Source organism: Lycium ferocissimum, chromosome 11, assembly GCF_029784015.1.
Source record: "Lycium ferocissimum isolate CSIRO_LF1 chromosome 11, AGI_CSIRO_Lferr_CH_V1, whole genome shotgun sequence".
NCBI lineage: Eukaryota > Viridiplantae > Streptophyta > Magnoliopsida > Solanales > Solanaceae > Lycium > Lycium ferocissimum.
This window is the reverse complement of record NC_081352.1, coordinates 34,771,614-34,799,586: the sequence shown is the minus strand read 5'-3', so window position 1 is coordinate 34,799,586 and position 27,973 is coordinate 34,771,614. Positions and strand designations below refer to the sequence as shown.

Below are 27,973 nucleotides of genomic sequence, written 5' to 3'. Positions count from 1 at the left end.
CCACATAGATAAAGAATTAAAATCTATGGAACATATGCATTTTAAACTAATTGAGAATTTAAATATTTCAAGTGAGAACTCTACAATTGTAGGCTATTTCGTAAATTCTAGTCTCTTAGTAATAATATAATGCTTGAACTGACGAAGAATTTTCTTCAAACTTTCGACAGCGAAATTCAATAAGACTTTTCCTTCGCCGTCTAATCGTTTAACGTACGACTCTTCTATCTCCAAGTAGTTATAAGTGGCGCTTTCTTCATCGACACTTTTGTTGTCACATAATATATTTCTTATAAAATATTATTACACGCTATTTGAGTTTATGCAGGTAATTTTTACAAAGAAAGATACCGCTATAAATTACGTATTATCATTACATAGCAGCAGAATGCTATTACAGGGTATAAGAAAATATAATAATAAAAAAGTTCAAATAAAAATAAGGCCAAGATAAATAAACGTCATTATAACGAATGACAATTATAAAGAGGTCTGACTATATTAATTCCTTACATTATCAATGTGTGTAGTAATTAAACCTATTATATAAACTTCTATCGTAAGTGAAAGTCTCTCAAAACATCTAGCACATCACAGAGTTGCAAAGTTCAAAAATGGCTACTCCTCACCAACCTCTCTTACTAGAAACACCCAAACAAAATTCCGTAATCAGCTTCAAGATCCTTACTTTTCTCATAACCTTTGTTGTTGCTCTCTTTTCAGTTGTGTTTCTTGTTGCTCCGCATCAATTTGAGAATAAGCATTCTAATTCTAATTTATTATCTGTACCACTTCCACAACTATGTGACACTGCACAAGATTCCAAACTCTGCCTCAGTTATGTCTCTGATTTAGTGTCCAATGGAATTGTTACCTCAGATTCTGATGGAATTACTGTTCTGCAAAAATTCCTAGTGAAATATGTCCATCAAATGAACAGTGCAATTCCAGTGGTTCACAAGATCAAGAATCAGATCAATGACATCACTCAACAAGGCGCTTTAACTGATTGTCTTGAGCTTCTTGATTTGTCAGTTGATTTAGTGACTGATTCAACTGCAACACTTAGTAACAGAAGAAAAAGCGATTTGGCACATGCCAATGCACAAATCTGGCTAAGTGGTGTGCTCACTAATCACGTTACGTGCTTAGACGGGCTTAATTCCGTTACTAAAGCTACTGTAAATGGAACAATTCTTGACGAGTTGATCTCGAGAGCTCAGGCTGCATTGGCGATGCTCGCGTCTGTAACAACTCCTAACGAGGAAGTTTTTAGGCCGCTTTTAGGGAAAATGCCATCGTGGGTGAGTTTTAGAGACAGGAAGTTGTTGGAGAGTTCGGGTAAGGACATTAAAGCAAATGCAGTGGTGTCACAGGATGGATCAGGCAATTACAAAACAGTTGCTGAAGCAGTTGCTGCAGCACCAGATAAGAGCAAGACGAGGTATGTGATTTATGTCAAGAAGGGAATTTATAAAGAGAATGTGGAGGTGACTAAGAAGAAAATGAACTTGATGATTGTTGGTGATGGCATGAATTCTACCATTATTACTGGTAGCCTCAATGTTGTGGATGGATCAACCACCTTCCGCTCCGCCACTCTTGGTAATCTTCAATTTTATCAGACTAATTATTTTTGTTAATAATCGAGGCACCTCGACTAATTCTAGGAGGTACATGCTACCTCCCACCAGCACTGGTACTAGCCTACCGGATAACTCTGTCCACTAAAGTTTGGACGGTTGGATGCAAATCAAGCAATCACCTAGTATGTGTTATCAGACTACTTATTCCTTTTTCTTCATTAGCTCTAGTCCTCCAATATCTCCATAATTGGTTAATTATTGTATCCTAAAAGTAAGATTTTAACTTACATACCACCAACACTGGGGAATTTCTTTATACTATTAGTGGTCGTTTGGTAGGTAGCCAAAATTATCCCGGGATTATAATCCCGGGACTAATTTATCCCACCTTTTGGGATTATTTTATACCATCTAAAAGATGGTATAAAATAATCCCGGACAAAGTGATAAGGTGATCTCCCACCCTTAGATTATGCTTATTTTTTAGGTCATAGCCAGTAGAGGTACTAATTTATCCCAGGATAAATTTATACCTCCTACCAAACACTAAGACAAAAAATTAGTGCCGGGATATCCCAGCAGCCTATACCATGCACCAAACGACCCCTTAGTGTGATTACTTACTGGCATTAAATGATTAGTCTTATTTGCTATAATTTCTCTCTGTCCAGCCCATACTTAACTAGCCACCGGATTATGAGTTGCCTGCATTAATATATTCATGGCCTTCATCTATATGGTCCCCTACCAAGGGCTCAAAGGGTCCATCCGATGTCCCTTCAGCACCGGAAAATCATACCATATACGCAATTTCAATTTTTCTTCTTTAATACATATGGTAGATGTTGAATCCCCTGGTGCACTTAAAATGTGTTACTAGATGGTGTTATTTGTAGTTTCATCTCTTGATTAATGAACAAGTTTTACATATGCTAATGCATTAAGTTTCATTCTCTTGCAGCTGCAGTTGGCCAAGGATTTATACTACAGGACATATGCATACAAAACACAGCAGGGCCAGAGAAACATCAAGCAGTGGCACTTCGAGTCGGAGCTGATATGTCCGTCATAAATCGTTGTCGTATCGATGCTTATCAAGATACCCTTTACGCACATTCTCTAAGGCAGTTCTATAGAGACTCTTATGTTACAGGTACTCAGGAGGCAGATTACGCTAAATGTGCTATGCGTTCAATTGAACTCAGTTTTTTTAACAGTCAGCGCTAAGAATTTTAAAGGTTGAATCATCTAAGTTTAAATCTTGAATCCATCTCTACAGGTACTGTTGACTTCATATTTGGTAATGCAGCCGTTGTACTCCAAAAATGCCAACTCGTACCTAGAAAACCGGATAAAAACCAGAAAAACATGGTTACTGCACAAGGCAGGACGGATCCAAATCAGGCCACGGGGACTTCAATTCAATTCTGTGACATAATAGCAAGTCCGGATCTTGAACCAGTCGAGAGCGAATTCAAAACGTATCTTGGTAGGCCATGGAAAGAATATTCAAGAACTGTAGTGATGCAATCATACCTAGGTGATCTCATTGATCCAGCGGGTTGGGCTGAGTGGAATGGAGATTTTGCATTGAAGACATTATATTATGGGGAGTATATGAACAATGGACCTGGTGCTGGTACTAGTAAGCGGGTCAAATGGCCCGGTTATCATGTCATTACTGATCCTGCTGAGGCAATGCCTTTTACGGTGGCTGAGCTGATTCAGGGAGGATCGTGGTTGAGTTCTACCGGGGTGGCGTATGTGGAAGGATTAGATGAGTAAGGAATTATCAAGTTATCTTTGATGATAATGTAGTCTTTGACTATGTGTCCAAGCATCCCTAGAGAGCTCAAAATAAGTAGTAATATATAATGTGCCATAAGCTATATTGGATGGCTATTTGGATGCAAGCATAAACCAAATATCAGCTTGTAGGAAGTTTCTCGGGCTGATTTTGAAGTTATATGAGTTAATGAATAAAACCTTTGTTTATGGAAATATGATTTGTAATATAAAGCTATTTTTATGACTAATTAAAAAGGATGAAATAGTTTGAACAATTCCTAATCACTGAACATCCATAGGTAATTCCAAAATATTAACTTGGAGTTTCAAAATATAAAGAAGTAAATGCGAAGAAAAACAGCGCAAGTTTTTTATTCAATATCGACTATATATATATATATAAAAAAAAAATTAAACTTATTTATACAGTATAATTTTTAGGCTAAGGGGTTTCGATGAACCCATCCCCTAGCTCCATGATAATTATTATTTTCCAATTACAGGTGTTATATAGCCGTTATTTGTGAATTTTTCCCACGTAGTTTGCAAAGGGGTAAAATCACAAATAGCAACTTTTTCCCCTATAATTAAAAAATAGCCTCTTTCATGAAGTTTTAAATCCCATAGGTAAAATTCAAGAATTTTGAATGCTATATCTACGCCTGAATGCAGGACTGGGCCACATGGATCTCAAATTCATTTTTTTGCGCGGATTGACCTTCTTTTGGGGTGGTCTTTAATTTTTGGCCCTCAAATTATTCGTCTTTAATTTTTGTTCTTCGCTTAAAAAAAGTGACCGAAAATACATCGAAGTTTTGGATTCGAATCCTCGCTCAGTCAAAAAAAAAAATTCGCAAGGCAAGACTTTTGCAAAAGGTCTACCTTATGCGGCAGAAGTTTGCCTTACAGGGTAAAGTCTGCCATCTCCCAAGATAGATTCCATGTAACTTCGCCCGAATAGACATAGATTTTTGTGAAAATACTATACTTTTGACTCTACTGAGTTTCTAAACCAGAATCTCCAGATATTTTCAGTTACCTTTTTAAGCGGAGGAAAAAATTAAAGACCAGCGAATTGAGGGATAAAAATTAAGACCAGTCTGTTTGATGGGCCTCTCAAATTCACAAAGGCCAAAACGTGAGATATTTGAATAAACAACTAGGAAATGAATCTCTAATCATGATCTAAACAATCCACAACTCCTTTAGGCCCGCCAATTCCTTCATCTGCTTTCGCTCGACTTGCGTCTCATTTGAAATTTCGTGATAGTGATTATTTCTTAAAGATATAGCGGATAAATGGTTGGTGACTGCTAGCTCTACCCGTGAAGGCAGGACTGGGCCAGATGAATCTCAAATTCACAAAGCCCAAATCGTGAGTAAACAACTTTTTTTTGCGTGGATTGTCCTTCATTTGAGGCGGTCTTTCATTTTTGGCCTTAAAATTGGTGGTCTTTTCAGTTTTGCCTTCGTCTAATACTCTGAAGTTGTAGGTTTGAATCCCAGCTCAGTAAAAAAAGAAAAAAAAATCGCAAGATAGAATTTTAAAAGGCACAATTTGAGCCTTAGGATAGAAATTTGCAAATTCTAGCCATGTATAAATTTTTCCTGTAAGGCCAGGCAAAATTTCTGCCTGAAGGGCAAAAGTTAAAGACCGCCATTTTGAGAGGCAAAAAGTAAAGACCACCCCCAGCGAAGGACAATCCTGCAAATTCATTGTTTTGCGCGGACTTCCCTTCCATTTTTTTGCGCGGATTGTACTTCTTTTGGGGTGGTCTTTAAATTTTATCCTCAAATTGGTGGTCTTTAAGTTTTGACCTTCGCTTGAAAAAGTGGCCGAAAATACTGAGGTTCTGAGTTTGAACTCTCACTCAGACATAAAAATAAAAATAATTTTGCAAGACAAGACTTTGACAAAAGTCTGTCTTATGCGGCATAGGTTGCTGTAACGCATAACTAAAAGTTTGTCTTATAAGTCCACCTATGCGCCGGATCTCGATATAACTTTCATTATTTCAAGACAACCTATGTTGTTCAGTAGGTTGCCTTGGCGCATAACTGAAAGTCCAACCTCAGCCGGATTCGGCAGAATTTTAGTTATGCCTTAAGACAACTGATGCCGCATGAGGCATACTTTTCCAAAAGCCCTGCCTTGCGATTTTTTTTAATTTTTATGTTTCGAAATGGGAGTTCGAACTTAGAACCTCATGGTATTCTAGATGAAGGGTAAGAATTAAAGACCAACAATTTGAGGGATAAAAATTAAAGACCACCCCGAATAAGGGGCATTCCTGTGAATTGACCTTTCCATTCAAAGGCACTTGTCTTTAATTTTTGTCTTTCATTTAAAAACTCATGGGTTTTGAGTTCAAATTTTCACTCAGTAAAAACTAAAAAAAAAATCATAAGACAGAGTTTGGATTTGCAAGGTAAAATTTTAAATTCAAACTCTATCTTACGGAAGAGTGTTACGTGCAACCCGAATACGTATTTCCTTTAGGGGCGCCAGTCAGAAGCGTACATTCTCTCTCCCAAGTCCTCTTCTTATTCTATACCGAGATATGAACCCTATTACATATCTTTCATTTATTTTTACCTATTAACCACGAATTCATTTGCAACTTGCAATGCTTGATGCTAATTATTTGTCTACAAAGAAAGATTCTTTACCAGTAATAAGAATGGTGTGAATAAAACGGAATGAATATAGAGGATTAATACCGCTGATCGCAAGTTTTACTATTAACTACGATTAATCAGAGTTTCGCTCATTAACTTTTCTGTGGATACAAGGAAAAACACAATCACAAGGCCACATAGATATATAGATGAATTGTTTAACCTCGCAGTTAACAATTGATCAATCTCCTTATAAAAAAAAATAAAAAAAAAAAAAGAAGTAAACAATTAATTTCTAACTTTTGTGATTTGCTTTTATGAGTTCAGATAATATTATACTGAGAATTCTGGCGGGAGCATATACTTGTAGCAATGCTGTCAATGCTTCTGATTGTAGCTCTAGTTCCACTTTATCTGTGGAAGCGCCGCCAGAATTCTCAGTCTCCTGGTGAACATGTAGATGCAGCCCAGGTCTGATGACTTGTCCTTCTGTTTGACATTTTTTCTAAGCTAAAATGGTGAAGGCCGTAAAAAATTGACATCACACCCTGTTGGTGTAAGAAGATTATTACTCGCTACAACAACGACAACATACCCAGTGGAATCCCACAATGTGATCTGGAAGTAGAGTGTCGCGAGACGCTTACCCCCACCTTGAAAGAAGGTAGGAGAATTGTTTCCGAAAGGACAAGCATATCAAAGCAATATGAAAATGAGAAATAACAAAAGCGAGAAAGTCATGATAGAATAGTCTGGAAAGAAAGGAGCAGTAGCTATCATAGATAAATAAGATTATTACTCGCTCCGTCTCAAATTATATGTCGTGGTTTCTAAAAATAGTTGTCTCAAATTATTTATCGAAAAAAATTAATTATTTTTCCCATTTCATCCTTAGTAGTTATTGTTGTTAGAGACTACAAACACTTCAATTATGGGTCTAATACCAATGAAGGGTAAAATAGTTAAAAACTCTTCCTAATTAATGTTTCTTCAGGGGCGTGTAAAAGAGAATCGCGACAGATAATTTGAAACGGAGGGAGTATCAAATTGGCTTCATGGTCTCAAGCAGAAGATGTAATATGAGTATTATAGGCTGCACATATTATTGTGATGGCACTACAGGAATGAAATACACCATGCAAAATTAGTAAGAAGCTGATGTCGATGCTTCTTTATTGTGAAAATATCAGGTTGAGCGGAGAGAAACTGTTGTAAGAGCTACTGGAGCTCGTCGAATGCGTAGAAGACCAGCTTCTTCAGCTGCTGCCACAGTGGATGGTATTCTTTTCTCCAGCTCCAGTTCTCTACTTTGGATGAGTTGATCAATGTCTCCTTTGTGGTCGTTTATAGTCTCTACATCAGTTTAGCGTTCATTATGATATTGAGTTGCAGGTGGCAAAAGAAATGGCTCATCATATTCACCTCTGGGCACCTGCTTCATAAGTGAAGTATGAGAGATAAAAATCATAGGAGTTTCATGAATCTCAAGCATTATTCATTCACAATGAGCTTAAGTAGCTATAGCTCATTGGACAAACTGCATTCTTCTTGCATTCTTGTTGTGTCGACTTCACGCTTAGTTTATTGCATCAACTGAGAAAAGTTTTGGCTTTTTAACAAAAAAAACATTCTTGCTGTTTCTTTTTTGTAAAAATTGGGCGTGCTTTCTTCCCCTCCTTCTTCCTTACTTTTTCCATTTTCTAAGTAATTTTAGATGTCGTAGGCTGCTCTTCTCGCTTTAGATGCACTAGATCATTTGATGTAGACACTGATGTATCATTGCATTTCAAATGTGAAGCAGAAATGGCTGACGGGAGTGACGATGAAGCTGTTGATGATGGGTATTATACTGCCAAATCATCAAAGAAAAAGGAAAAGAAGCGTCAGGAGCGGGAAACACAAAGACAGGTGCCTCATGTTTGCACACTTTCTTTTTCCTTGCGAAGATTAATGGAGTTTGGCTGAAAAAATGATTCGAAAAGTTTTTGCAATTTTTTTAAAGAGAGTATTTCATCAAACTTCCTTTGTTTGCTAAGCTTTAGAAAAAGGTAACCTTTTGGGGAAAAAATTCATTGTAATTTTTCAGTTTTTCAATGAAGTTGAATTTCTCTCTCTTTTTTTCTTTCAAAGTTTGGACAAACAGTTCCTTTTTTTTTCTTTTTCTTTTTCCAAAACCTTTGCACTAAACAATGTTTGGAAAATTGGAAGAATATTTGAAGCAACTCTGTAACCAACAGTCCAACACTAATTATGGAAGCTATTAATATCTTAACAAGAGATAAGATGAGTGGGTCACGGAGCAGGGCAAGTTTTTACTCTTCATGAAAATCTGCCTTTAGCTGAATGGAATTTCCTGACCTTGACTGATTCCAAAGCATTAATGAAAATCTGCATTTAGCTGAATGGAATTTCCTGACCTTGACTGATCCAAAAGCAGTTCGAGGAGGACAATAGATGATTGCAGCTCAACCCTTTGACATGAAAAAGATTATTTGTTGTTTTGCTGGTTCGGTAGAAAGTCTCAGTAACCTACATTAAGTCCTAACTCCTAAGTAGGATTCTTGTTTTTCTTACTTTAACAAAGAAGTCAAACCAAATAGAAAACTAATACTCTTAGTGGTTCCTACTCTTACCTCTTTCTCTGTTTGAAAGAGTTGCAGATTGGAGTTAGATGGTTTTCCTGTGCTATAAGCAGCAAATAAGTAGTTTTTAGCATGTATAGATATTAGTACTGACAAATATAAGTCAAATCTTCTCATATTTTTCCTATTCTTAAGAAGTGCATGCTGCTCATTTTTGTTTTTGGGCTAGGTGGGTAATAGTAGTAATTAGTAATTGATTGAGGTCTAATCATGCTGCCTTACTTTTATCACAAGCAGCAAATTATGGCTGTAGTAAAGACTGCAAGACTCTTTCAACATAAGATAAAGCAATCTATGTACTTATGTAGAATAGTACTGTGAAGCAACTGTGGTGATCCATTAGAAATTGCTTCATGGTTCGGGAAACCCCAGTTAGCTGGCAACAGCATTGTTACTTCAGAGCAGAGATTGTTGAAACTGAAATCTGTTCAAACTCGTTCAACTTCTTTGTTAGTGACACTTCTAATCTCCACTGGCCTTTAACCCTTTCCTTATTCACGATGTGTGTATGTTATCTCACATCTCGTGGAAACCCTAGGACAAATATAAATCGCTTTTTTAGTGCATATTATTGGCATTGTTATTCATATATTACTAAGTAAAGCACGAATAACCTATGTTGCTCGGACTCTTCAAAAATGGCAACGGGTGCATGTCGGATTCTCCAAAAGTTGTGTATTTTTTGGGAATCCGACACGGGTGCGGCATCGAAAGTGAAAAGTCCCCGCAACTTAGCGAATAACTCCCCCGTTCCACCGGTAAGGGGGAAAAAAAAGAAAGAAATAGAATAAAGAGTAACAATTGACATGTCAAGAACTTCAAGTTTTACCATGCATGGAGGATTTTTTACTCTTCCCATGGCAACCAGTGGATGCTCAGAAAGGAAAGTACAAGTATTGGTCTTCTAAACCAGGAATTCTGCCCATCGCCTGTGCACAATACGCATATCTGTTGCCTCTTGCAATTTTCAAAAAGTGAGAATTTGGAATTTGGTGTATGATGTCTTCAGATTGACTTGTAGGCTGAGGAAGCTGCTCGTGAGTCCAAGCATACAAAAGAAAGCCACTATGCTGAAATGAGGAGGAGGAACGTGAAGCTAAAGAGCGAGCACTGGTGAATATATGTGTATCTTCACTAATCAGTTAATAAGCTGCAGCATTCCTTTTCATCAAAATCTGAGATAATTTATGTAGGACGAAGAAGCCAAAGCTCGACAAGCCAAAGAGGAAGAAGCTGCTGCATTAGATTTTGAACAATGGAAAAGTGAATTTTCTGTGGATGCTGAAGGCACAACTGAAAATGAAGTGCAAGATGGAAGCCAGGGGCTCCTTTTTGATTTTGTCGAATACATCAAGGTAATATCTTTGTTATGCCGCTGTTGCCTTGTGTCAGAGCAAAGATTCACATATTTCTCCCTTTTTCCTCTTGCCCTGGGACTTTAAGGTTTTCATCTCTTTTTCGTATGTATGGCCTTGTCAACCAGTACACATTCTGCAAACAAATGTTTAGTTAGAATCATCACAGTTAATGTATGATTTGTGCATGTATATTGAAACATATGTAATGACACATGATTTGCAGTTTAGTAAAACCTAGTCTGACATAAATCTTGATACATGGCTTGAGCATGTTCTGCATAACTGTATCTTCAGAATACATGATTTATGGTTAAGTGGAACTCATTGACTCAGGCAGGTCTAATATTTTCCTGTACTGTTGCAGAAACACAAATGTGTGCAACTGGAGGATCTTGCTGCAGAATTCAAGTTAAGGACTCAGGTAAGCACCTTTTACCGCTTTTACCATTTCTAAGTTGGTTCCTCCATCCAGGTCTTTGGTAGAATATTGCTTTTCAGTTTTGTTCTTAGCAGGAAAACCCAGGAAGCTAGTTTATTTTGAGTTACACTTTTTAACAGATTACTGTATAAAATTGCTCATTTACATGAATAGGAACATAAGCTGTTTTGGTTTTACCTATGTAGTATTCTTGCTTCTCTCCTTTTTTTATTATTGATCACAGCCTGTATCTTTTATTTGACAGGAGTGCATCAATCGGATCAAATCGCCAGAAGAAATGGGTAAATTTTGTACTTTTTGTCTCAGACAATCTTTTGGATATAGTTTACTTTACTATAGTGCACTTGTACTCAAGAATTGGTTGCTGTTTTCTGCTCGAACAACTTCTTTTTGTCTTACTTATACGTGCACACACACCATAAAACTATATTTTATTATACGCTTTGCTGTTGCAAAATCCTTTTCTATCCTGCTAGCATATAATAGAACTATGGTAGGCTTCGCTGTTGTAAAGTCCTCTCTTATCCAGTTAGCATATAATAGAACTGTGAAGACTTAACAAGCCCCATAACTCACTGTAGCAATTAGATGATTAATATGAATTTTAACTTCTTTATCAATTGGGGAATCACAGTTACAATGTCAAATATACTTCAAACTTCAGTTCACTCATCCTTTCCATAATCCTGTTGCTTCTCAACCAATAATTGTCTGAAATGAAAGTTAGTTAGTTTCACACTTAAGAGTTTGGCGGTTTCTTGCTTGATTGAAAACATTCAGAGTGGAACTTATATATTGTAGGTAAATGTTTGTTTCTTAGCTTTGTTCAAGTTAACAAGTTGCTTCCTAAAGTATTACTGAAAATGACAATGTGGATGTGTTTTCATCAGGGACACTATCTGGTGTCATGGATGACAGAGGGAAATACATATATATCGCACTGGAAGAAATGAAAGCCGTGGCTGAATATATCAAGCATGTAGGTAGGGTTAGTATCTCTCACCTAGCTGGCAAATCTAATCAATTCATAGACTTGGAATCAAAAGCGCAGGTGGTTGTCAGCCTTGAGGAGATAGCTGCTGCCTGATTTAGTGTGAGTATGTCTTCCCATGATTATGAATGTAAAATTCTATGAGAAACAAGTGCTAAAAGTTGATGATATGTTTTATCTCAATTTTGATGCTTTTCGTAATCTTCGCCTTTTCTCTATCTATTCAGGTATATGGTGTTATAATAGATTCCTTACTTGGAAATTCACAGAGATTGAGTTCATCCTGACGAGCTACTTCATTTGGAATGGATAACTTCCTGTTGTTTCCTGTATCCTCCTTGGGGCTATAGTTGGCTAGTTTTTAAGATGTATATAATTTAATATACGAAGTTTAGTGAAAAGACTTTTCTGGTTATTTTCTCGTTATCTTCTCGAGTTCTCCTAGGATGATAATGTTTTGAACGGTAGTTTCTGGACATAAAACCTAGAATTACATGTGAACTCTCCTTCAAATCTTGCATAGGCCTGGTGTTTGCAAAATCTATCTTGCTTACTGCAGCTATTTGTTTTTGTTATTCACTTAGTGGGAGTCGCCTGGCCTAAATCAGAGAGTTAGTTATTCTTTGTTTTTGAATCAATGCAGCCATGGAATGAAAAGTTTTAACGATGACACATTAGAGTTTGTGACTTCACCTACTTCTAGTGACATGTTCCGGTAATTAATAGTAGTTTCTGATTTTCAAAGAGCAGGGTTAACTTCTAGCTCATATCTGAATTGAAAATCTGGGAACTTTTGTAGTATCTGTATTTAGTTTGCCTATAAAGCTTAGAAAAGGACGGTCTGTTACTAGCCTTTGTGAGATCCTGCCATAATCGACGATTCAGCTACAACTGACGTTGTCGTTAAATGTCCAGTTTTTAACTTAATCATTCACCACGGTTCTTAATTTTTGTTTTCAATTTTGGCATATCTTGTTTATGTTCTGTCATTGATTTAATGAAAGAAAATGTTGGACGACACTATTTAATACTCTCTCTGTCCCAATATACAGGGCATTTTTCACCTTTTGAGATTCACACACTGTGAAATTTGATCTAACAATTTAAAATGTAACTTTTTTTTTATTATATTGACATGAGACTAATTGCGAATTATATTGCTTTTGGTATAACTTTCGAATACCTAAATTTTTATTTTAAAATATTGAGTTGATCTAGTTCAATTTCGCTTAAAAAATTAGTCAAATTAACTCTCGGGAATCGAAAAGTGCACGTAAATTGGAACGGATGGAGTAACAATATACTTATATAGGTTTTTGATGTGGTATAGAGTGAGATTATCAAAGAGAGATCCGTAGCCTAAGTTAAAGAATCTCTTCGGTACTCATGATGATCTTCATTATTGTAATTTAAGCATTGTCCGTTGCTAATTTTATTGAGACATTAATGATACGAAGTGAAACTGATCTTAATTATGCAGTATGTATGTCCTTTGGGTTTCTATTGCAGAATTCTGATTGGAGAAAAATTTGAAAACTAAAGATTGTAGCATGCGACGCTTCAATATCTTGCTGGGGGAACTAGAGACATGTGGAAGAAATATTACACAAAAAGACGAATTATAATACAAAAATGACGTAAAAGGAAGCACGTTTCAATAAGCAGTGCAGTGTATATAAAATCCTGACTTAATTTTCACGGATCTAGCGTCTTCTGCATGTTTTTATATAACGCAGATGATGAAATGAAAATATGCAGTTGATGAAAGAACTTCCTGTTTTTTGAGTAGCTGGATGAAGGCATGAAGCTGGTATTTTCTGTTGACTGCACTGCACCAAAGATAAATATTGCCATGTTCAATTTCTATATATATATATGATTGGCATACTCTAATATAATGACCAGTAAAACAAATAGTATCCATAGAAGTTTATTACATTTGTATATGCGTTCTCCGCAAGTATAGCTAAAATTAGAGGAAGAGAGCAAAGTTGAAATGGTCTTACAATATTGTCTATTATTAAGTCAGTTTTTCTTCTTCCTGTGTCGTCCATTTTTTTCCCCTTACCACCTCCTGCGCCGTTGTGTCCTTTCACACGGCATCAGCTGGTGGTGATCGATCGATACATTTCCCCTTCACCGGCTTTTCCTCTTTCCGTGATTTGTTTTTCGTAAATGTGATCCAAAATCTACAAATATATTCAACAAAATCATTTAAAAAAACCTCCATGGTTAAAGGAATGCAAATTCCATGGAGGTCCATCTCTTGGATCGCATTAGTGTTGATTGCATACAATTTTCAGACATGTAGGGGGCAAGATTACGGCGGAGAGGATACAAAACCGGCAGCACCGCCACCGGAGCAAGAAAATTGCGATGGAATCTTCGTCACATATAGCTTCGAGGGACGAGAAAAGGTATCGTTGGAAAAAATAATTCAAAGTTGTAAGAACCAGAATAATTTTTTCTGTTTTTAGTCAAAGTATTTTTCATACTGTTATAAATATTAGTGCTGCTAACTATTTTCATTGTATGGAGATTGTAGACAACATTCAGGGTTTCACAGTGTTTATGAATACATTAATTTCCTTCAGGTATATCCATTGGTGAAGAACGTATCAGCACAGGCATGGTCATTTAAGTCCATGTTAACGGTGTTGAATACAGGGCTTTACGAGCTGAAATCATGGAAAGTTTTCATAGGATTTCAGAATAAAGAGCTGTTGGTGTCCGCGGATGGAGCTGTTGCGATTGATGGAGATGGATTTCCTGTAAAAGTGGGTAAAAATGGTACAACATTGGCAGGATATCCACAGTCCGATTTAAAAACCGCAATAGATACTGCTGGAGATTTTACACAGATGTCTGCACAAATCAGTATTAAGGGGACGCAATTTGGTCTCAAAGAGAAATCAAATCCTATGCCAACAATCAAGCTTGTTAATGAGGGATACAAATGTCCTGCTCCAAAGCGCTATAGTACGTATGTCTTTTTCTTTCTTATTGGGGGTGATCTTGCATTTTGGTAAATATTTACGTGCATCACGTGTTTATATCAAATCAATATGGTCAAATAATTTAACAAGTCAAAATATATATTAATAAACCATGATTAAGTAATAGCCATCTATATCTTCAAACACATATTATGCATCCATTAGTTTGGTGTAATATGAGCAGTAAAACACTATGTATTAAGAAATTCTCTATTGTCAAGGCTTGAATCAGAGGCCTTCAGATAAGAGTAAAGAGATCCCAACAATTCCACCTAACATAAGAACTATGTGTTTATATAAACTTCTTGTAACAATGACATGCATTTGAAAGCCTAAACAAATTAGGAAGCATTTGTACAGTAAGGCCTATTATCTACATTATAACACCAAGGCATTGAAACTTCTGTAAGAAAAAAAGACTCAAATAATGTCGAGGTTCTCTGATCATCAGATAATTCTCTCTCCCTTCTCATGCAAACTGCTCTGCGTTTCTTTCTTTTGTTTCTTGTTCTTGTTTATTTCTGAATTTCTGTTTCTCTCTTTTAACATCTAACGCCGTTCCCTTTCTCCCTCCTATTCCAAAGAAACGTGTATTTATTTTTGCATGTAGATTGTACTGCTAGAAGGTTGACCTGTTTAACTCTTTTGCAGAAAGTTACCAGCAAGTTTGCTGCAAGAGGGATCCTAAATTCAAGCCCAAGAATGTGACCACAAAGTTCATGCCTCGCCGCTATGGAGACCTCTCCATAACGTACGACGTTCTATCAGCGTATACAAACAGGTACCAAGCCCAAGTCACAATTGTCAATCTCAATCCTTTGGGTCGTCTTGATCACTGGAACTTAACGTGGGAGTGGATGAGGAACGAGTTCATTTACAACATTAAAGGTGCCCATACTCACAAAAAAGACCCTTCTGAATGCATTTACGGACCTCAAGGGCAATATTACAAGGATTTCGATTTCACCACTGTGATAAATTGCCAAAAGAAACCAGTCATTTCCGATTTGCCTAAGGAGAAAGCGGATGATGATAAAATTGGCAAGTTACCTTATTGTTGCAGAAACGGGACTCTTTTGTCACCTATCATGAATGAGACCGAAGCAAGGTCCATTTTCCAGATGGAAGTTTTCAAACTTCCTCCTGATTTAAACAGAACCGCCTTAAATCCGCCTCAGAATTGGAAAATTGAGGGTACAATTAACCCGTCTTATACATGTGGACCTCCAGTGAGAGTTGATCCATCAGGTTTCCCGGATCCTAATGGAATTGGAATTGTTACTACTGCTGTGGCTAGCTGGCAAATTACTTGTAACATTACTCGTCCGAAGCCCAAAGCAGCCAAATGTTGTGTTTCTTTCTCTGCTTTTTACTCCGAGTCTGTTATCCCCTGCAACACTTGCGCCTGCGGCTGTGAACAGACGTCTAAATGTGACGCGAACAGAAAGCCTCTGCTCCTTCCTCCGGAAGCACTTCTCATCCCTTTTGAAAACAGGGAAGAAAAGGCGAGAGCTTGGAGCGAACTCAAACATTTAGGTCCTCTGCCCAAGAAACTACCTTGTCCTGATAATTGTGGGGTGAGCATCAATTGGCATGTGGATAGTAACTACAACAGCGGATGGACTGCGAGACTAACACTGTTCAACTGGGGAGATGACGCGTTTGAAGACTGGTTTTCGGCGATAACAATGAAGAAAGATACAGCTAAAGGCTATGAAAATGTGTACTCATTCAATGGTACAAGGCTGCAACATGAAAGGAATAACACTATATTTATGCAAGGTTTGAAAGGTTTGAATTTCTTGGTGGGAGAGGTTAATGGGAGTAATCCTAATACGGATCCAAGAGTACCTGGAAAACAACAATCTGTTATTTCATTTTTAAAGAAGGATACACCACATATTAACATTGAAGCTGGTGATGGATTCCCTTCTAAGGTGTTCTTCAATGGGGAAGAATGTGCTCTTCCACCTGAGTTTCCCAAAAGCAGTGCAGCATTGAAATCCCAAATTGGTCTTTTGCCAGCAATTTTGCTTGCTCTCTTTACTTTTTTTCTTTTGACTGATGGATTACACTGATCGTAACTCCACCTCAATTACGAGCTGGTATGATCACAAATCACGAAACCAACCGCTTTTTTTTAAATATACTTTGTCTTTTTGTGTACATTTTTCTTTTTTAGTTTATGTTAGAGAAATGGTCACGTTTATATAAAGTTGTTTTCTTGCTTTTGTGCCAGCTTATGATCTAAGCGAGTTGAACATACACCCTAGTACATGTTCCTCGACGCTGAGGGCATATTCAAAAAGCAAGGGATTTCATGTGTTATGTCTAATAAGTTGTTTATAATGTTGAATCGTTTATATAAAGTTGTTTTCTTGCTTTTGCCCATTTGATACCATGATGTAAATCTTGGTTTTAGTTTTTCTTGTGATGGACGGAACACCCTAGTACATGTTCCTCAAGTATCGAGGGCATATTCAAACTTTAAGATCAAGGGATGTTTATGACATTTGCGAAAGGACTGATACTATCATTTAAAGGTGCCTACTTGTCTTGTATGTCTAATAAGTTATTATATATATATATATATTATAGTTATTTGTATATTGTTACATAATACAACTTTATAACATAATATGACGGGTTGGTGTTGTATATATTTCGTATACATATATATGTTCCCTTAATATATATAGTATATATACTTATATACTATATATACTTATATATATATAATAACTTAATATACGCTTAATATATCTTGGTTTAATATATATATATATATTTATATATACTATATATACTATATATATAATATATATACTAAATAGTATAACTTAATATATATACTATATATATGTATATATATGTACTATATATATATATACTTATATATAGCTTAATATATATACTATATATACATATATCTATATATACTTAATATATATACTTAATATATATACTATATATATATTAAGTTATTATATGATATATATATATATATATAACTTAATATATATGTATATATACTTATATACTATATATACTTATATATTAACTTAATATATATACTATATATATATATAACATATATATATGAGATAGAGAGACAACTTAATATATATATATATACTATATATACTTAATATATATACTAAATATGTGTATAACTTAATATATATACTATATATATAGTCTATATACCTTATATATATATATATTAATATATATATATATATATACATATATACTATATATACTTAATATATATACTAAATATATGTATAACTTAATATATATATACTATATATACTTACTTATATACTATATATACTTATATATAGTATATATATATATACTTATATATGTTTAAGTATACTATATAACTTAATAAAGTATATTCTTAGTATATTTTAGGTATATTCTAACTTAATAAAAGTAAAAATATGAACACAAGTAAATAGAAGTAAGCTCAATGAGCCATATTTTTATTCATTCTTGGATAACATTTATTTGCAAGTTGTATTTTTTTTTAACTTGCAAATAATACATGAGTTGTACAAAAATAGTAGAATAATAAAAAAACCAATTTTGAACCAGTTCGTTAACCCCATCATCATATTCGGTCATGGAAATATCTTTTTTATTTGGTCCGGTCCACGCTATCAAATCTTCAATTTCTTCCTCTTCGCCTTCCGCTTCGAGTTTTGGTTGCGTCGCTCCGATCTAATCAATCTCGAATGCACACTAATGTTTCCTCAAAAAGCACCCCTAACAATACGACTACTACTACCGGGACTTAATCCTTTGACATTATTAAATAGAATTAATTTAAATCACAATCAAATAAATCACAAGAAAATAAATTACAACAAATTAAATTGCGTAAATTAAATTGCTAGAATTAAATTGCGAAAAATAAAGATAGAGTTGGAACGAAACCCATAAGTCAAGGCGGCTATTAATCGTAAATCCACCAAAGCTACTTCGGATTTTTATAATTGCAAAATTAATAATTGGAAGTTGAAACTATAATAAGACTTTGTGGTTAGTTATTGCAAATAATTATAATTGAGAGATTGAGATTTAAATGTGAGTGGGTGAATTAAAAAAAATGAAGAAGGGTTTATATTGGGGATGGGTTTGTTAAAAAAAAAAAGGATGCTAACGGTCTATTAACGGACAAGATGGCCTTTCGCTCTTTCCTTTTTTTTTTTTTTTTTTAATTTTCAGAGATTGCTTAAAATTATAAAGTAGATTTTGTTCGATATTCGTTCCCTAAAATATTGGAACCGATGTTAACGGGGTATTTTTGATCCAAATTTATAATGGGAAAATGGTCAAAAAATGCCTCTCTACTTTAGGAAAAGGGCTAAAAATATCCCCCATTATAAATTTGGATAAAAAATATCTCTTCCGTCATCAAAGTTTTCAAATATATCCTTGTCTTAATGAAAATCCCAAAGTAGGAGATTTTTTTTTTTATCCTTTTCCATATGGATTTTTTTTATTAATTGTTGGCGGTAAAAGCGATTTCGGTACTTTACATATATTTAGCTTATGCATCAAATGTTTCCCGTATTTCTTAAATTACGTTTTAAGTTACACTACCATGGGACGGGGAAGTATATAATTCAGCCTTTGCCTTTTTTTTTTTTTTTCTTTTCTTGATGATAGCATTATATTGTCCAATGATTTTTTGTCATTTATATATTACTACAAGGTTTCTCTTACACACATTTTCTAGAGGCAATGGCCCTGAAGAGATGGGAGAAGTAAAGAAGAGAACTGGAAAAAGAGACCAATATTACATGACTCTGAAGTTGAAGAGTACTGTAATAAATTTGAGACACCAAAAGAAGAAAACGAAAAAGAAAATGATGTTGTATGGTCATAGAGGAATCTGCTCGTTTATACCTCTTCAAATTTGTATTCAAATGAAAGTCCATCGCTTTTCTTGTTTAATTAGTTGGTTATTGTTGACTCATTATTAAAAGAAGTTCAAATGTGGATGATAGGCTTTAAATTTTGATCATACCCACTATACTAAATTTCAGCGGTATTTTAATAATAAACAATATAGACTAATAGTAAGTGTAAGATCTTTTTCTGCTTATTCAATATGTTCTTTGTGCTTTTTCATTTGTTTAAGTTTGACAACGTAAGATTGTATTAAGGGTATCCATTTACGCACTTAATACAAATTAAGAATTCCAAATTACTATTAAAAATAGTATACTGATTATATAAGAACAATTCAAGTCAATGTTTTTCAAAAAGATATACTAAGACGTAAATAGCGGACAATCAATTAAATACCTGAAGTGTAACACGTGACATTCTTAGAACATATAAACGTCGCGAAACTTTATTTTGTGCCTCACACAACTGATACAAGTTGTGTTTGAAAGTTGTCTTTGTTTGACAAGTGACAGTAAATATGACCCACAAATTAAAAATTTTGGGTCACCAATTCATCCTTATCAAACATAGACAAATCCTTACACAATTTATGAATGATACGGAGTAGTTTTTTTTTTTTTTTATGGTCTAGAAACTTTCTTGTTTCAAGATGAGTCCCAATTTTGTTTTTTGGATCATTAATTTTAAAAAATAAATAAATCGAGAAAGTGGACAATCTGCAAAACCACACTGATGAACATGATGATATATGTATATGGAAGGAACCTCATAAAAATAAAAAATAAAAAGTTGTAAATTGCGAATTCAAACAAAGAGCTTTTCGGCAGCATTTGCATGTTAAAACTTAAAACTGACACAAGGAAGGTTGAAGCCAGCCACGTATAATTAACTTTCTTCATCTACCTAATTAAGTAGAAGTTATCCAACACGTAGTTATCCAACACGTACTTACCATGCAAATCATCGGACTAGCTATAAAACAACCCTTAAAACCAACTACTTCACCATCACAAGCACTAGCAATTAATCACCAAAAAAAATTAATTAAACACATCTCACTGTTGCCATGGCAAAGATTTCACTTGTTGCAGCTCTTCTTTTGTGCTTGTTAGCCGTTGCAACTGCTAACACCTTCACAGTCACCGTGAAGGAGGATGATATGGAAAATCAGGGGTCACAAAGGTGTCAAGAGCAGATCCAGAGGCAAAGGTTGAACCACTGCAGGTAAAATTTTGTGTAAATTTGTGACAGAAATTAGAACTTTTAAAATAAACATATACTCTTAGACTGACAGCCTATTTGGATTAGTTATGTTAAAACTGGATTTACAAATAAACAATTATATGTTTGGATTGAAGCACTACAACTGAAAATAAACGATTAACCCGTTTGGTAGATAGGTGTTGCCGTGTTGGTAAGCATTTTTTATGTTAAAATGACCTTGAAAATATTTTAAAAAGTACAAATGTAAGAGTATTTTCACATAAAAAGAGAAAGAACGACGAAAATATAATAGAGAGATAATTAAAAGCTACTACGAAGTATATTTTAGGAAGAGTATTTAGATAATTATAAAAGATAGGGATAAAATCATAAAAGGTTTGGTCAAACGAAACATAATTATAACTTCTAAATTTATAAGTTAGGAATGATCAATTTGTGACTTTTGGTTGATTTTGATTTATAAGCATTTTAATTAGTGTACCAACCAATTTATAAGCTTAACCCAAGCCCACACCCTCCTCCCCTCCCCCGAAAGTTTGTTACTATTCCAATTTTGACAGTAAGTCAAAGTTACATAAAATTCTGCGTATGTTACTGATTGCAGGATGTACCTTTCAAGAAGCCGCCAATATGAATTGAGCATGGTGACAGATGACGATGAGAGCAACCAAGCACAGGAGCATCTCCAGCAATGTTGCCAGGAATTGAGGAACATGGACACTCAATGCCGCTGTCAGGCACTTAGGAGGATGGTGTCACAAGAGCAAGGCACCCAAGGCCATCAGGCAGAGCGCATGTTAGGGAGAGCTCGTTACCTTCCCCGTATGTGCAACATTCAGCCTACTCAGTGCCGCTTCTAATTAATATAGAAGCTGAGTATAAAAAAAGTGTTTAGTAGTATAATAAACACACCATCGTGTGTATATGTAAGCCAGAGTTAATTTGCTTTTTCTTTGGTTAATTTTATCTTATGGAAAGTTTCAAGTATTAGGTAAAGGCGGACATGCAATGAAGAAGACTCGTTTTGTATGAAATAAATTTCTCGTTCTTTTTCTTAATAGACTTCATTCTAGTACTGCATGCACGCGATCGAGTATAACGACTAATCACAAATCTTGCGTTAGCAGAGGTTTCGGCCACACTAATATGACGGAATTAAGATTTTTATTAATGGGTGTTAAAATATGAAAAGTAAACATATGAAGAATTTAAGAATACAACACATAGTAATATATATGTGATTTCTTTTTACCTATATATATAATGTAACTTTCCAGCGAGTTGAGTACTCCTTGGATAAACGTGGCTCCACCACCGACTAATATAATGGCATCACTTTTTTGGGTTATATATATATGATAATCAAATTTTAACGCCGAGAAACACTTGGTGAAAGATATAATCTAAGCATGTAATTGATTAGGCCATTTTGACATGTTACAGTGGTTAACCCGGTGAATTCCTTGTTAATTCCGTTTCCGTTTATGGTAGAAATTAACTAGTAGTACAACGTTATATTGCTAATGAGTAATGGAGACGACGAAACATTTTTAACATTGCCGTTTATAGTTCTTCACTTCATTAGATGAGTCTATATCTATGTGAATTTAATTTATTGATGTAAAAATGTATACTGTTTACAAAACATAATGGTATATATATCCTAACAAGTACCTCGCTACAAAAAAAAATATATTTGGCAACAAAAAAAAAAAATTGGCAACAAATTTTTTTTTGTTGCCATAGATTGATTATTGTTGAAAAAAAAAAAAGATTTGTTGCATGAACTTTTTCCAACGACTGTTATTGCAACAACGTTTTTTTTTTGTTGTCAAAAGTACTTTTTGCAACAATAATCAATACAATGACAACAAAATTAAATTCTTTGGCAACAAAAAAATTATTTGCCAACAATAAAACTAAATTATTGCCAAATATAAAAAAAAATTATTGCGATTTCTATACTTTCTTTATAGTGGCTGCATGCACCCTGTTTCATTGGTGGTTCGAGAAACCCAACTAAGATATCGACAATTTTAAGTGGCGTCAGATAAAGGTGCTCATAAAAAATCGAAAAAGTCTAATTACCAAATTGAAAACCAAATGAAACCAGCATAATAATCAATTTATTTTATTTGATTTTCAATTTTACTAAAACCGAGAATGTTGGGTTAGATTCGTCATTTAAGAAAGGAAATTAAACTAACCCTTAAATAAGGCACCTCTATTTGGTGTATTTGTATCCTCACTTGAGATAAACCAAAAGGTGTGAGGTTGTTGTATAATTAACGCTGCCATAACCAGATCGGATAATAGAGAAGAAGATTTAGTCCGTCTACAGTTCAATATGCTCAAACAGGTACATTGTTCTACCCTACTAAATACTAATTTTTAATTATTTTGTTTCCTATTATCATATTTGTTATAACTTATAAGAATTTATTATGTTAACAGTAGCCTCATTCATTTGTGTTATGTATATATTTTGCACCTATATATAAGCCACATGAATTATTTATTTTAATGAATGAGATCACCAAGAAATTAAATCGATCGAGTCATACAATAGTCACGTACTCCTCGCAAAAGAAGCCAAATGAAGATGGCTCTATATGTAACCGCTAACCACACTACTCAAATGCTTCTTCAAAAGAATATTCAAAATGAGTATTATTATTTGCATGTAAATTACAAACGTGTCGAAGCATTTCTTTGGTGCTGCACGCGTCTTCCTCTCATACAAATATTTCCAATTGCCGTTTTAGCTTTCATTCAACACGTACTTGTCATGCAAAGCATGAATCTGCTATAAATACAACCTTAAACCGAGTACTTCACCATCACAATTGCACTGGCAATTAGTTAATCACCAAAAGATTTAAACACATCTCAGTACTGTTGCAATGGCGAAGCTTTCACTTGCTGCAGCTCTTTTGTTGTGCTTGTTAGCCGTTGCAAGTGCAAACAGCTTCACCATCACCGTGACGGAGGACGATATCGACAATCCGTCACAAAGTTGCCAAGAACAGATCCAGAGGCAGAGGCTCAACCACTGCAGGTAATTAATTTATATATATGTGCGTGTGACTCTGTGTAAATATATTATTTTTACATACATACAGTAGATCAGTCATACAAGGTGAATATGAATTTGAGGCAGAAAGCAAAGTCTTTATAATAATAATAATAATTTTTTACTCAAATCCAATATTACAAGTCAGAAGTGTACCTCCTATGTCTCAATCTATGTGTCATACTTTCGTCTTCCTTTTCTATCGGCTTGAAAAAAGAATTCAAGTTACTTTTCTTGATTAATTAGAGTTAATTTCACTTTAAATTTTTATTTTATCCTTAAACGAGATATAGTCACAAGACTTATATTAGATATTTTAGGTTTGTGTAAATTTTTATTACTTTTTTTTTGTCTTAACACAAAGGAATTGAAATAACAATAACTTGACAGTATTCTCATAAATTGTTTGCCTACATCATTAATTACAAACATGCATGGGCGGATGTAGTGTACCCGTTATGGAGTTCGGACTTGTGTTTGAAATTTTGCAAAATAATTACGAATAACATATTCCAATGAATTCAAGCTCATAAAATTCAAATCCTGAATTTCGTCTCTAATGGCAGGATGTACCTTTCAAGAAGCCGCCAATATGAGTTGAGCATGGTGACAGATGACGACAAGAGCAACCAAGCACAGGAGCATCTCCAACAGTGCTGCCAGGAAATGAGGAACATGGACACTCAATGCCGCTGTCAGGCACTTAGGAGGATGGTGTCGCAAGAGCGCGGCACCCAAGGCCAACAGGCGGAGCGCATGTTAGGGAGAGCTCGTTACCTCCCCCGCATGTGCAACATCCAGCCTACTCAGTGTCATTTCTAAGGTGGACGAACAAATATAGCTAGCTATAGTGTTTGTTAGTTAAAAAAACACATCATCGTGTGTGAGCTAGCTAGTTTAATTAGAGATCTGCTTGTCTATCTAGTGTTTTATGTTTTCATGGCATATAAAAGGGTGACCATGAATGTAAGATCAGATCTTGCTCGTTTTAATATGAATAAAATGTCTTGTTTCCACCTCCTTCTTACTGCATCCGAATTATAACTTTCTATCTACAGGCGTAGTGTTTTTTTTTTTATAGAACGGATAAATTATCTTTGCAATAACACCTTCTAGACCAAATGATGTATCTGCAGGACATGACGAAATCACGTCGAGTGACATTTTTCTTATTTTATCCTCTATATGTGCTTGTTATTTGCATCTTCTGAATTCCGGTGAATTTGATCATTTTTAATTTTATCTAATCTAGCATGACCGCACATCTATATACATCTTGAATGGATGTTCGACGTTAGCAACTCAATATTCACTATTATAAATATTGCCGGTCATAATCTATACTAGAATTTATCTTTTACTTTGATAGACATTTTCTATCACATAATAACACCCCGGTAGCACTACATGTTGACAATTTAAAATTAATTTTATGTGTGATACATTTTCATTTATCATTTCATTTTCTTAAAACAACGAGCTTAACTATATAAATCTGTGTAGGTATTTTTGGTTTTTTTGGTAATACCATAAAATGCGCTGAATGATGGTGTCATTAAATCAAAAATCAAAATACACAACAATAGAACAACGCTATTATTCTTGTAGTCCCTCCCTGCAAGCGATTTTCCCTTAATTAGGAAGGAGCGAATTGACTATAAATACGGAGAAAACAAAATAAATTTCAATTGGGTCTTTTAGTTCTTGGTCGGTCTAAAATAAGGAAAAGATAAGAAGTCCTTAGCATTAATGTTCTTTTCTCCTTTCTTCTTCCCTTTTTTTTTTCCCTTCTTTTTAGGTTTCAACCGTCTTTTTTTCTCTCTTTTCTCTTTGTGATTAAACTTCACAATTTAAAATTCTTATTATATTGATGAAAATTCAGTTGCAATATTAATAAACGAAGTGCATTAGCATAGTTAACCCTATATGCAAAATTAACCGTACCCGATGAATTAAGCATCGGTAAAAAAAAGTTAAGTTTATAACTTTCATCTTATTTTGTCAATCACACGTTGTAATTCCCTTCCCCTAACCGCCTATGTAATTATAAAAAAATAAAAAATAAAAAGCATCGGTGGCAAAAAAGAAGATGATTGGAACTTTTGATTTACTCCTAAAAGATCTACTTGGACCACTTTTAGGACTCTATTACCATCACATATCGAGTAATCGAACAAATTTAACATACCATATGGGTAATTAAGAGTTGGAACAATATAATAATTGATAAATTTATGAATATTTACGAGCAAAATGATAAAAAATGTAAATTTTAAGTAATTGAAGATTAGATGCACTTGATCAATTGTCATAGATTAAAGTCAGAATTTATCAATAACTAAAATCGAAATCCAAAAGTGTTAGTAGTGTTTACTTCTTTTTTTTTTTTTTTTTTTTTTTTTTTTCTACCATTGATCTCACCTCTTACTCCTCCTCAAAATAGCAAAAATATCAGGATGCACAAATACTTTTCATTTTTTTTTTTTTTTTTTGGGTGATACGAAAGAAGTTGCACGCAATTATAATATTAGTTGTGTGAGTCAAAATATAAATTTTCGCATTTTCTCAATACGCCACTTAATGGACAAAGCACATAAAAAATCTTTTTACAATAATGGCGTAGAGACTAAAATCCAAGACCTCTGTCTGCTCTGAAAATTGAGTATTAGATATCACCATTAAATATTGAAGCGTGTGAACATCTCATCTGAAAATTTAAGTTATTAGAGAGAACTTGTTTTTATTTAATTTAATCATGCTCTCAACAGAAACAGATGTCACCATTTGGCAAGTCTCATGTTTCGATTATCTTCTAAGTTCAGGTTTAGTTGTTGCTCACTTTCTCATGTTTATGGATTTGCAGGATGTCATCTACGTGGGAAACAGGGAGACTCCGAGAAGGCTTGTAAAGTTTTAGGCTCTCAAATTTTTGGTTCACTAAAAGTTTTTTATAGCGAACTTTCTGTTTTTATTTTTTGTTCAGAAAATAATGAAGTTCGTAAAAAATATAATGCTTTTATAAAAAAGAAGGGAAAGAAAGAAAGATTGCTTATTGTTACAACTAAATCTAATTTAATATCTAGCAAATACATGACAAATATCTTATAAACAAGAAACTCAGATCATCCAATTTTGGGTGTCGTTTGACTCAACTTATATAAAATGTCTTGTAAACAAACCGATACGACACCGACGTGTCACATAAATTTTGAATAACGTTCAAGTCAATGTCACGTCATTTGTGTTTTACATGTTCAACTTTATTTTGCCTACTTCGCACATCGGATAAATTATCTTCTTGCAAGTTTTAATACCTATTTATGTATTATGCCATTAAAATTATGGCTGACATGAAACGGGAGCTTTCATAATCATATGTGGAGTCCGTGGCATTTTGCACCCTTAATGTGAGCTCTTTTTTTCAACTTGCACCCTATCCTATTTTTTTTTTATAATTTAAACCCCAATCTCTTTATTTCCTTGCAAAACAAATAAAACACCCTTTTTATAAATTTACCATGAGGGCAAAGTAGGAATATAAATAATATATCTTTAAAAATAAATAATATATGAAAGTAAAAAGAGCTTAATCAATTACATTTTTCTCTCGCTCCATTCAAAGCACAACATCTAAAGGTGCTTTCCTCTTTTTATATCATTACTTTCTAAAATGAGTTCTTCACGCTAAGACCCACTGAAGCAAAACCCCAAATTGTCAACAAAGAGTCTCTGAGTCTGCAAGTGCTTCATGAGATAAACTTTTGATGGTTTGATCTTCAAATATTTTATGAAGGCGAAGTCTTGGTTCGGTTTGTATTGCATTTTACCCTCGAGTTTTTAAAGTACCTTGAAATTCAAGTATTATGTCTCCACGCAGTTTAAGGAATTTCATTTGGTATCATTAAGTTTATGAAGAGAAACAAAAAAGATGAAGCATAGGACAAGAACATATCAATGAGGCTTGCAATTAAGGCACGTTTTCAAGCAAGAAATTTTTGGCAAATCAGTACTTCATTAACTAATTTAAAAGCATGCAAATGGAATATATTTTATCCTGAAGTTCTTACCTTTCATTTTCTCCTTCATCAATCGACCTTTGCTTTTATCCATCAACGATGTCTTTGGTATTGAAATTTGATTTTAGTAAAATATTTCGCTTTGTTTGATGAAAGCTTGGAGGACTTAACCTAATTTCAACGATGCTAGGATAATCAAAGTGGAAGAGTTTTAGTTCATCTAATCTCCTAATAAAATAAATAAATTTAAGAAAAACAAAAGATATATTATTTATATTTCTACTTTGCCCTCATGGTAAATTTATAAAAAGGGTG

At 34.4% G+C, this 27,973-nt stretch overlaps 4 protein-coding genes and 1 pseudogene across 5 annotated transcripts; all 5 read left to right on the top strand.

Annotated features, from left to right (window-relative positions):
* The first annotated feature begins 582 nt into the window (after window positions 1–582).
* Window positions 583–3,587, top strand: LOC132035852 (pectinesterase 2.1-like). Its single transcript, XM_059425993.1, has 3 exons — window positions 583–1,605; window positions 2,548–2,739; window positions 2,866–3,587. Exons 1-3 carry the CDS (start codon window positions 615–617, stop codon window positions 3,369–3,371), a joined length of 1,689 nt encoding a protein of 562 aa, XP_059281976.1. The 5' UTR covers window positions 583–614; the 3' UTR covers window positions 3,372–3,587.
* Window positions 3,588–6,352: 2,765 nt separating this feature from the next.
* LOC132037252 (DDRGK domain-containing protein 1-like) lies at window positions 6,353–12,095 on the top strand (annotated as a pseudogene).
* Window positions 12,096–13,477: 1,382 nt separating this feature from the next.
* On the top strand, window positions 13,478–16,568 carry LOC132037745 (COBRA-like protein 10). Its single transcript, XM_059428351.1, has 3 exons — window positions 13,478–13,840; window positions 14,018–14,402; window positions 15,071–16,568. Exons 1-3 carry the CDS (start codon window positions 13,652–13,654, stop codon window positions 16,495–16,497), a joined length of 2,001 nt encoding a protein of 666 aa, XP_059284334.1. The 5' UTR covers window positions 13,478–13,651; the 3' UTR covers window positions 16,498–16,568.
* Window positions 16,569–20,347: 3,779 nt separating this feature from the next.
* LOC132036828 (2S sulfur-rich seed storage protein 2-like) lies at window positions 20,348–21,607 on the top strand. 2 transcript variants are annotated; one of them, XM_059427217.1, is made up of 2 exons: window positions 20,348–20,554; window positions 21,174–21,607. In XM_059427217.1, the coding sequence occupies exons 1-2, from the start codon at window positions 20,412–20,414 to the stop codon at window positions 21,427–21,429; spliced, it is 399 nt and encodes a 132-aa protein (XP_059283200.1). In that variant the 5' UTR covers window positions 20,348–20,411; the 3' UTR covers window positions 21,430–21,607. The 2 variants fall into 2 exon arrangements, with proteins under 2 accessions (XP_059283200.1, XP_059283199.1); XM_059427216.1 differs by having other exon boundaries at window positions 20,353–20,569.
* Window positions 21,608–23,401: 1,794 nt separating this feature from the next.
* LOC132036353 (2S seed storage albumin protein-like) lies at window positions 23,402–24,658 on the top strand. The gene is made up of 2 exons (XM_059426675.1): window positions 23,402–23,627; window positions 24,209–24,658. Exons 1-2 carry the CDS (start codon window positions 23,473–23,475, stop codon window positions 24,462–24,464), a joined length of 411 nt encoding a protein of 136 aa, XP_059282658.1. The 5' UTR covers window positions 23,402–23,472; the 3' UTR covers window positions 24,465–24,658.
* The last annotated feature ends 3,315 nt before the right edge of the window (window positions 24,659–27,973 follow it).

Excerpts from the sequence above, each read along its gene's own strand:
- LOC132035852 (XM_059425993.1), top strand. The coding sequence starts at position 615 with ATGGCTACTCCTCACCAACCTCTCTTACTAGAAACACCCAAACAAAAT. Across the intron at positions 1,606-2,547 it reads CTTCCGCTCCGCCACTCTTG|CTGCAGTTGGCCAAGGATTT; the intron begins GTAATCTTCAAT and ends ATTCTCTTGCAG. Across the intron at positions 2,740-2,865 it reads TAGAGACTCTTATGTTACAG|GTACTGTTGACTTCATATTT; the intron begins GTACTCAGGAGG and ends CCATCTCTACAG.
- LOC132037745 (XM_059428351.1), top strand. The coding sequence starts at position 13,652 with ATGGTTAAAGGAATGCAAATTCCATGGAGGTCCATCTCTTGGATCGCA. Across the intron at positions 13,841-14,017 it reads GCTTCGAGGGACGAGAAAAG|GTATATCCATTGGTGAAGAA; the intron begins GTATCGTTGGAA and ends AATTTCCTTCAG. Across the intron at positions 14,403-15,070 it reads TCCTGCTCCAAAGCGCTATA|AAAGTTACCAGCAAGTTTGC; the intron begins GTACGTATGTCT and ends ACTCTTTTGCAG.
- LOC132036828 (XM_059427216.1), top strand. The coding sequence starts at position 20,412 with ATGGCAAAGATTTCACTTGTTGCAGCTCTTCTTTTGTGCTTGTTAGCC. Across the intron at positions 20,570-21,173 it reads CAAAGGTTGAACCACTGCAG|GATGTACCTTTCAAGAAGCC; the intron begins GTAAAATTTTGT and ends TACTGATTGCAG.
- LOC132036353 (XM_059426675.1), top strand. The coding sequence starts at position 23,473 with ATGGCGAAGCTTTCACTTGCTGCAGCTCTTTTGTTGTGCTTGTTAGCC. Across the intron at positions 23,628-24,208 it reads CAGAGGCTCAACCACTGCAG|GATGTACCTTTCAAGAAGCC; the intron begins GTAATTAATTTA and ends CTCTAATGGCAG.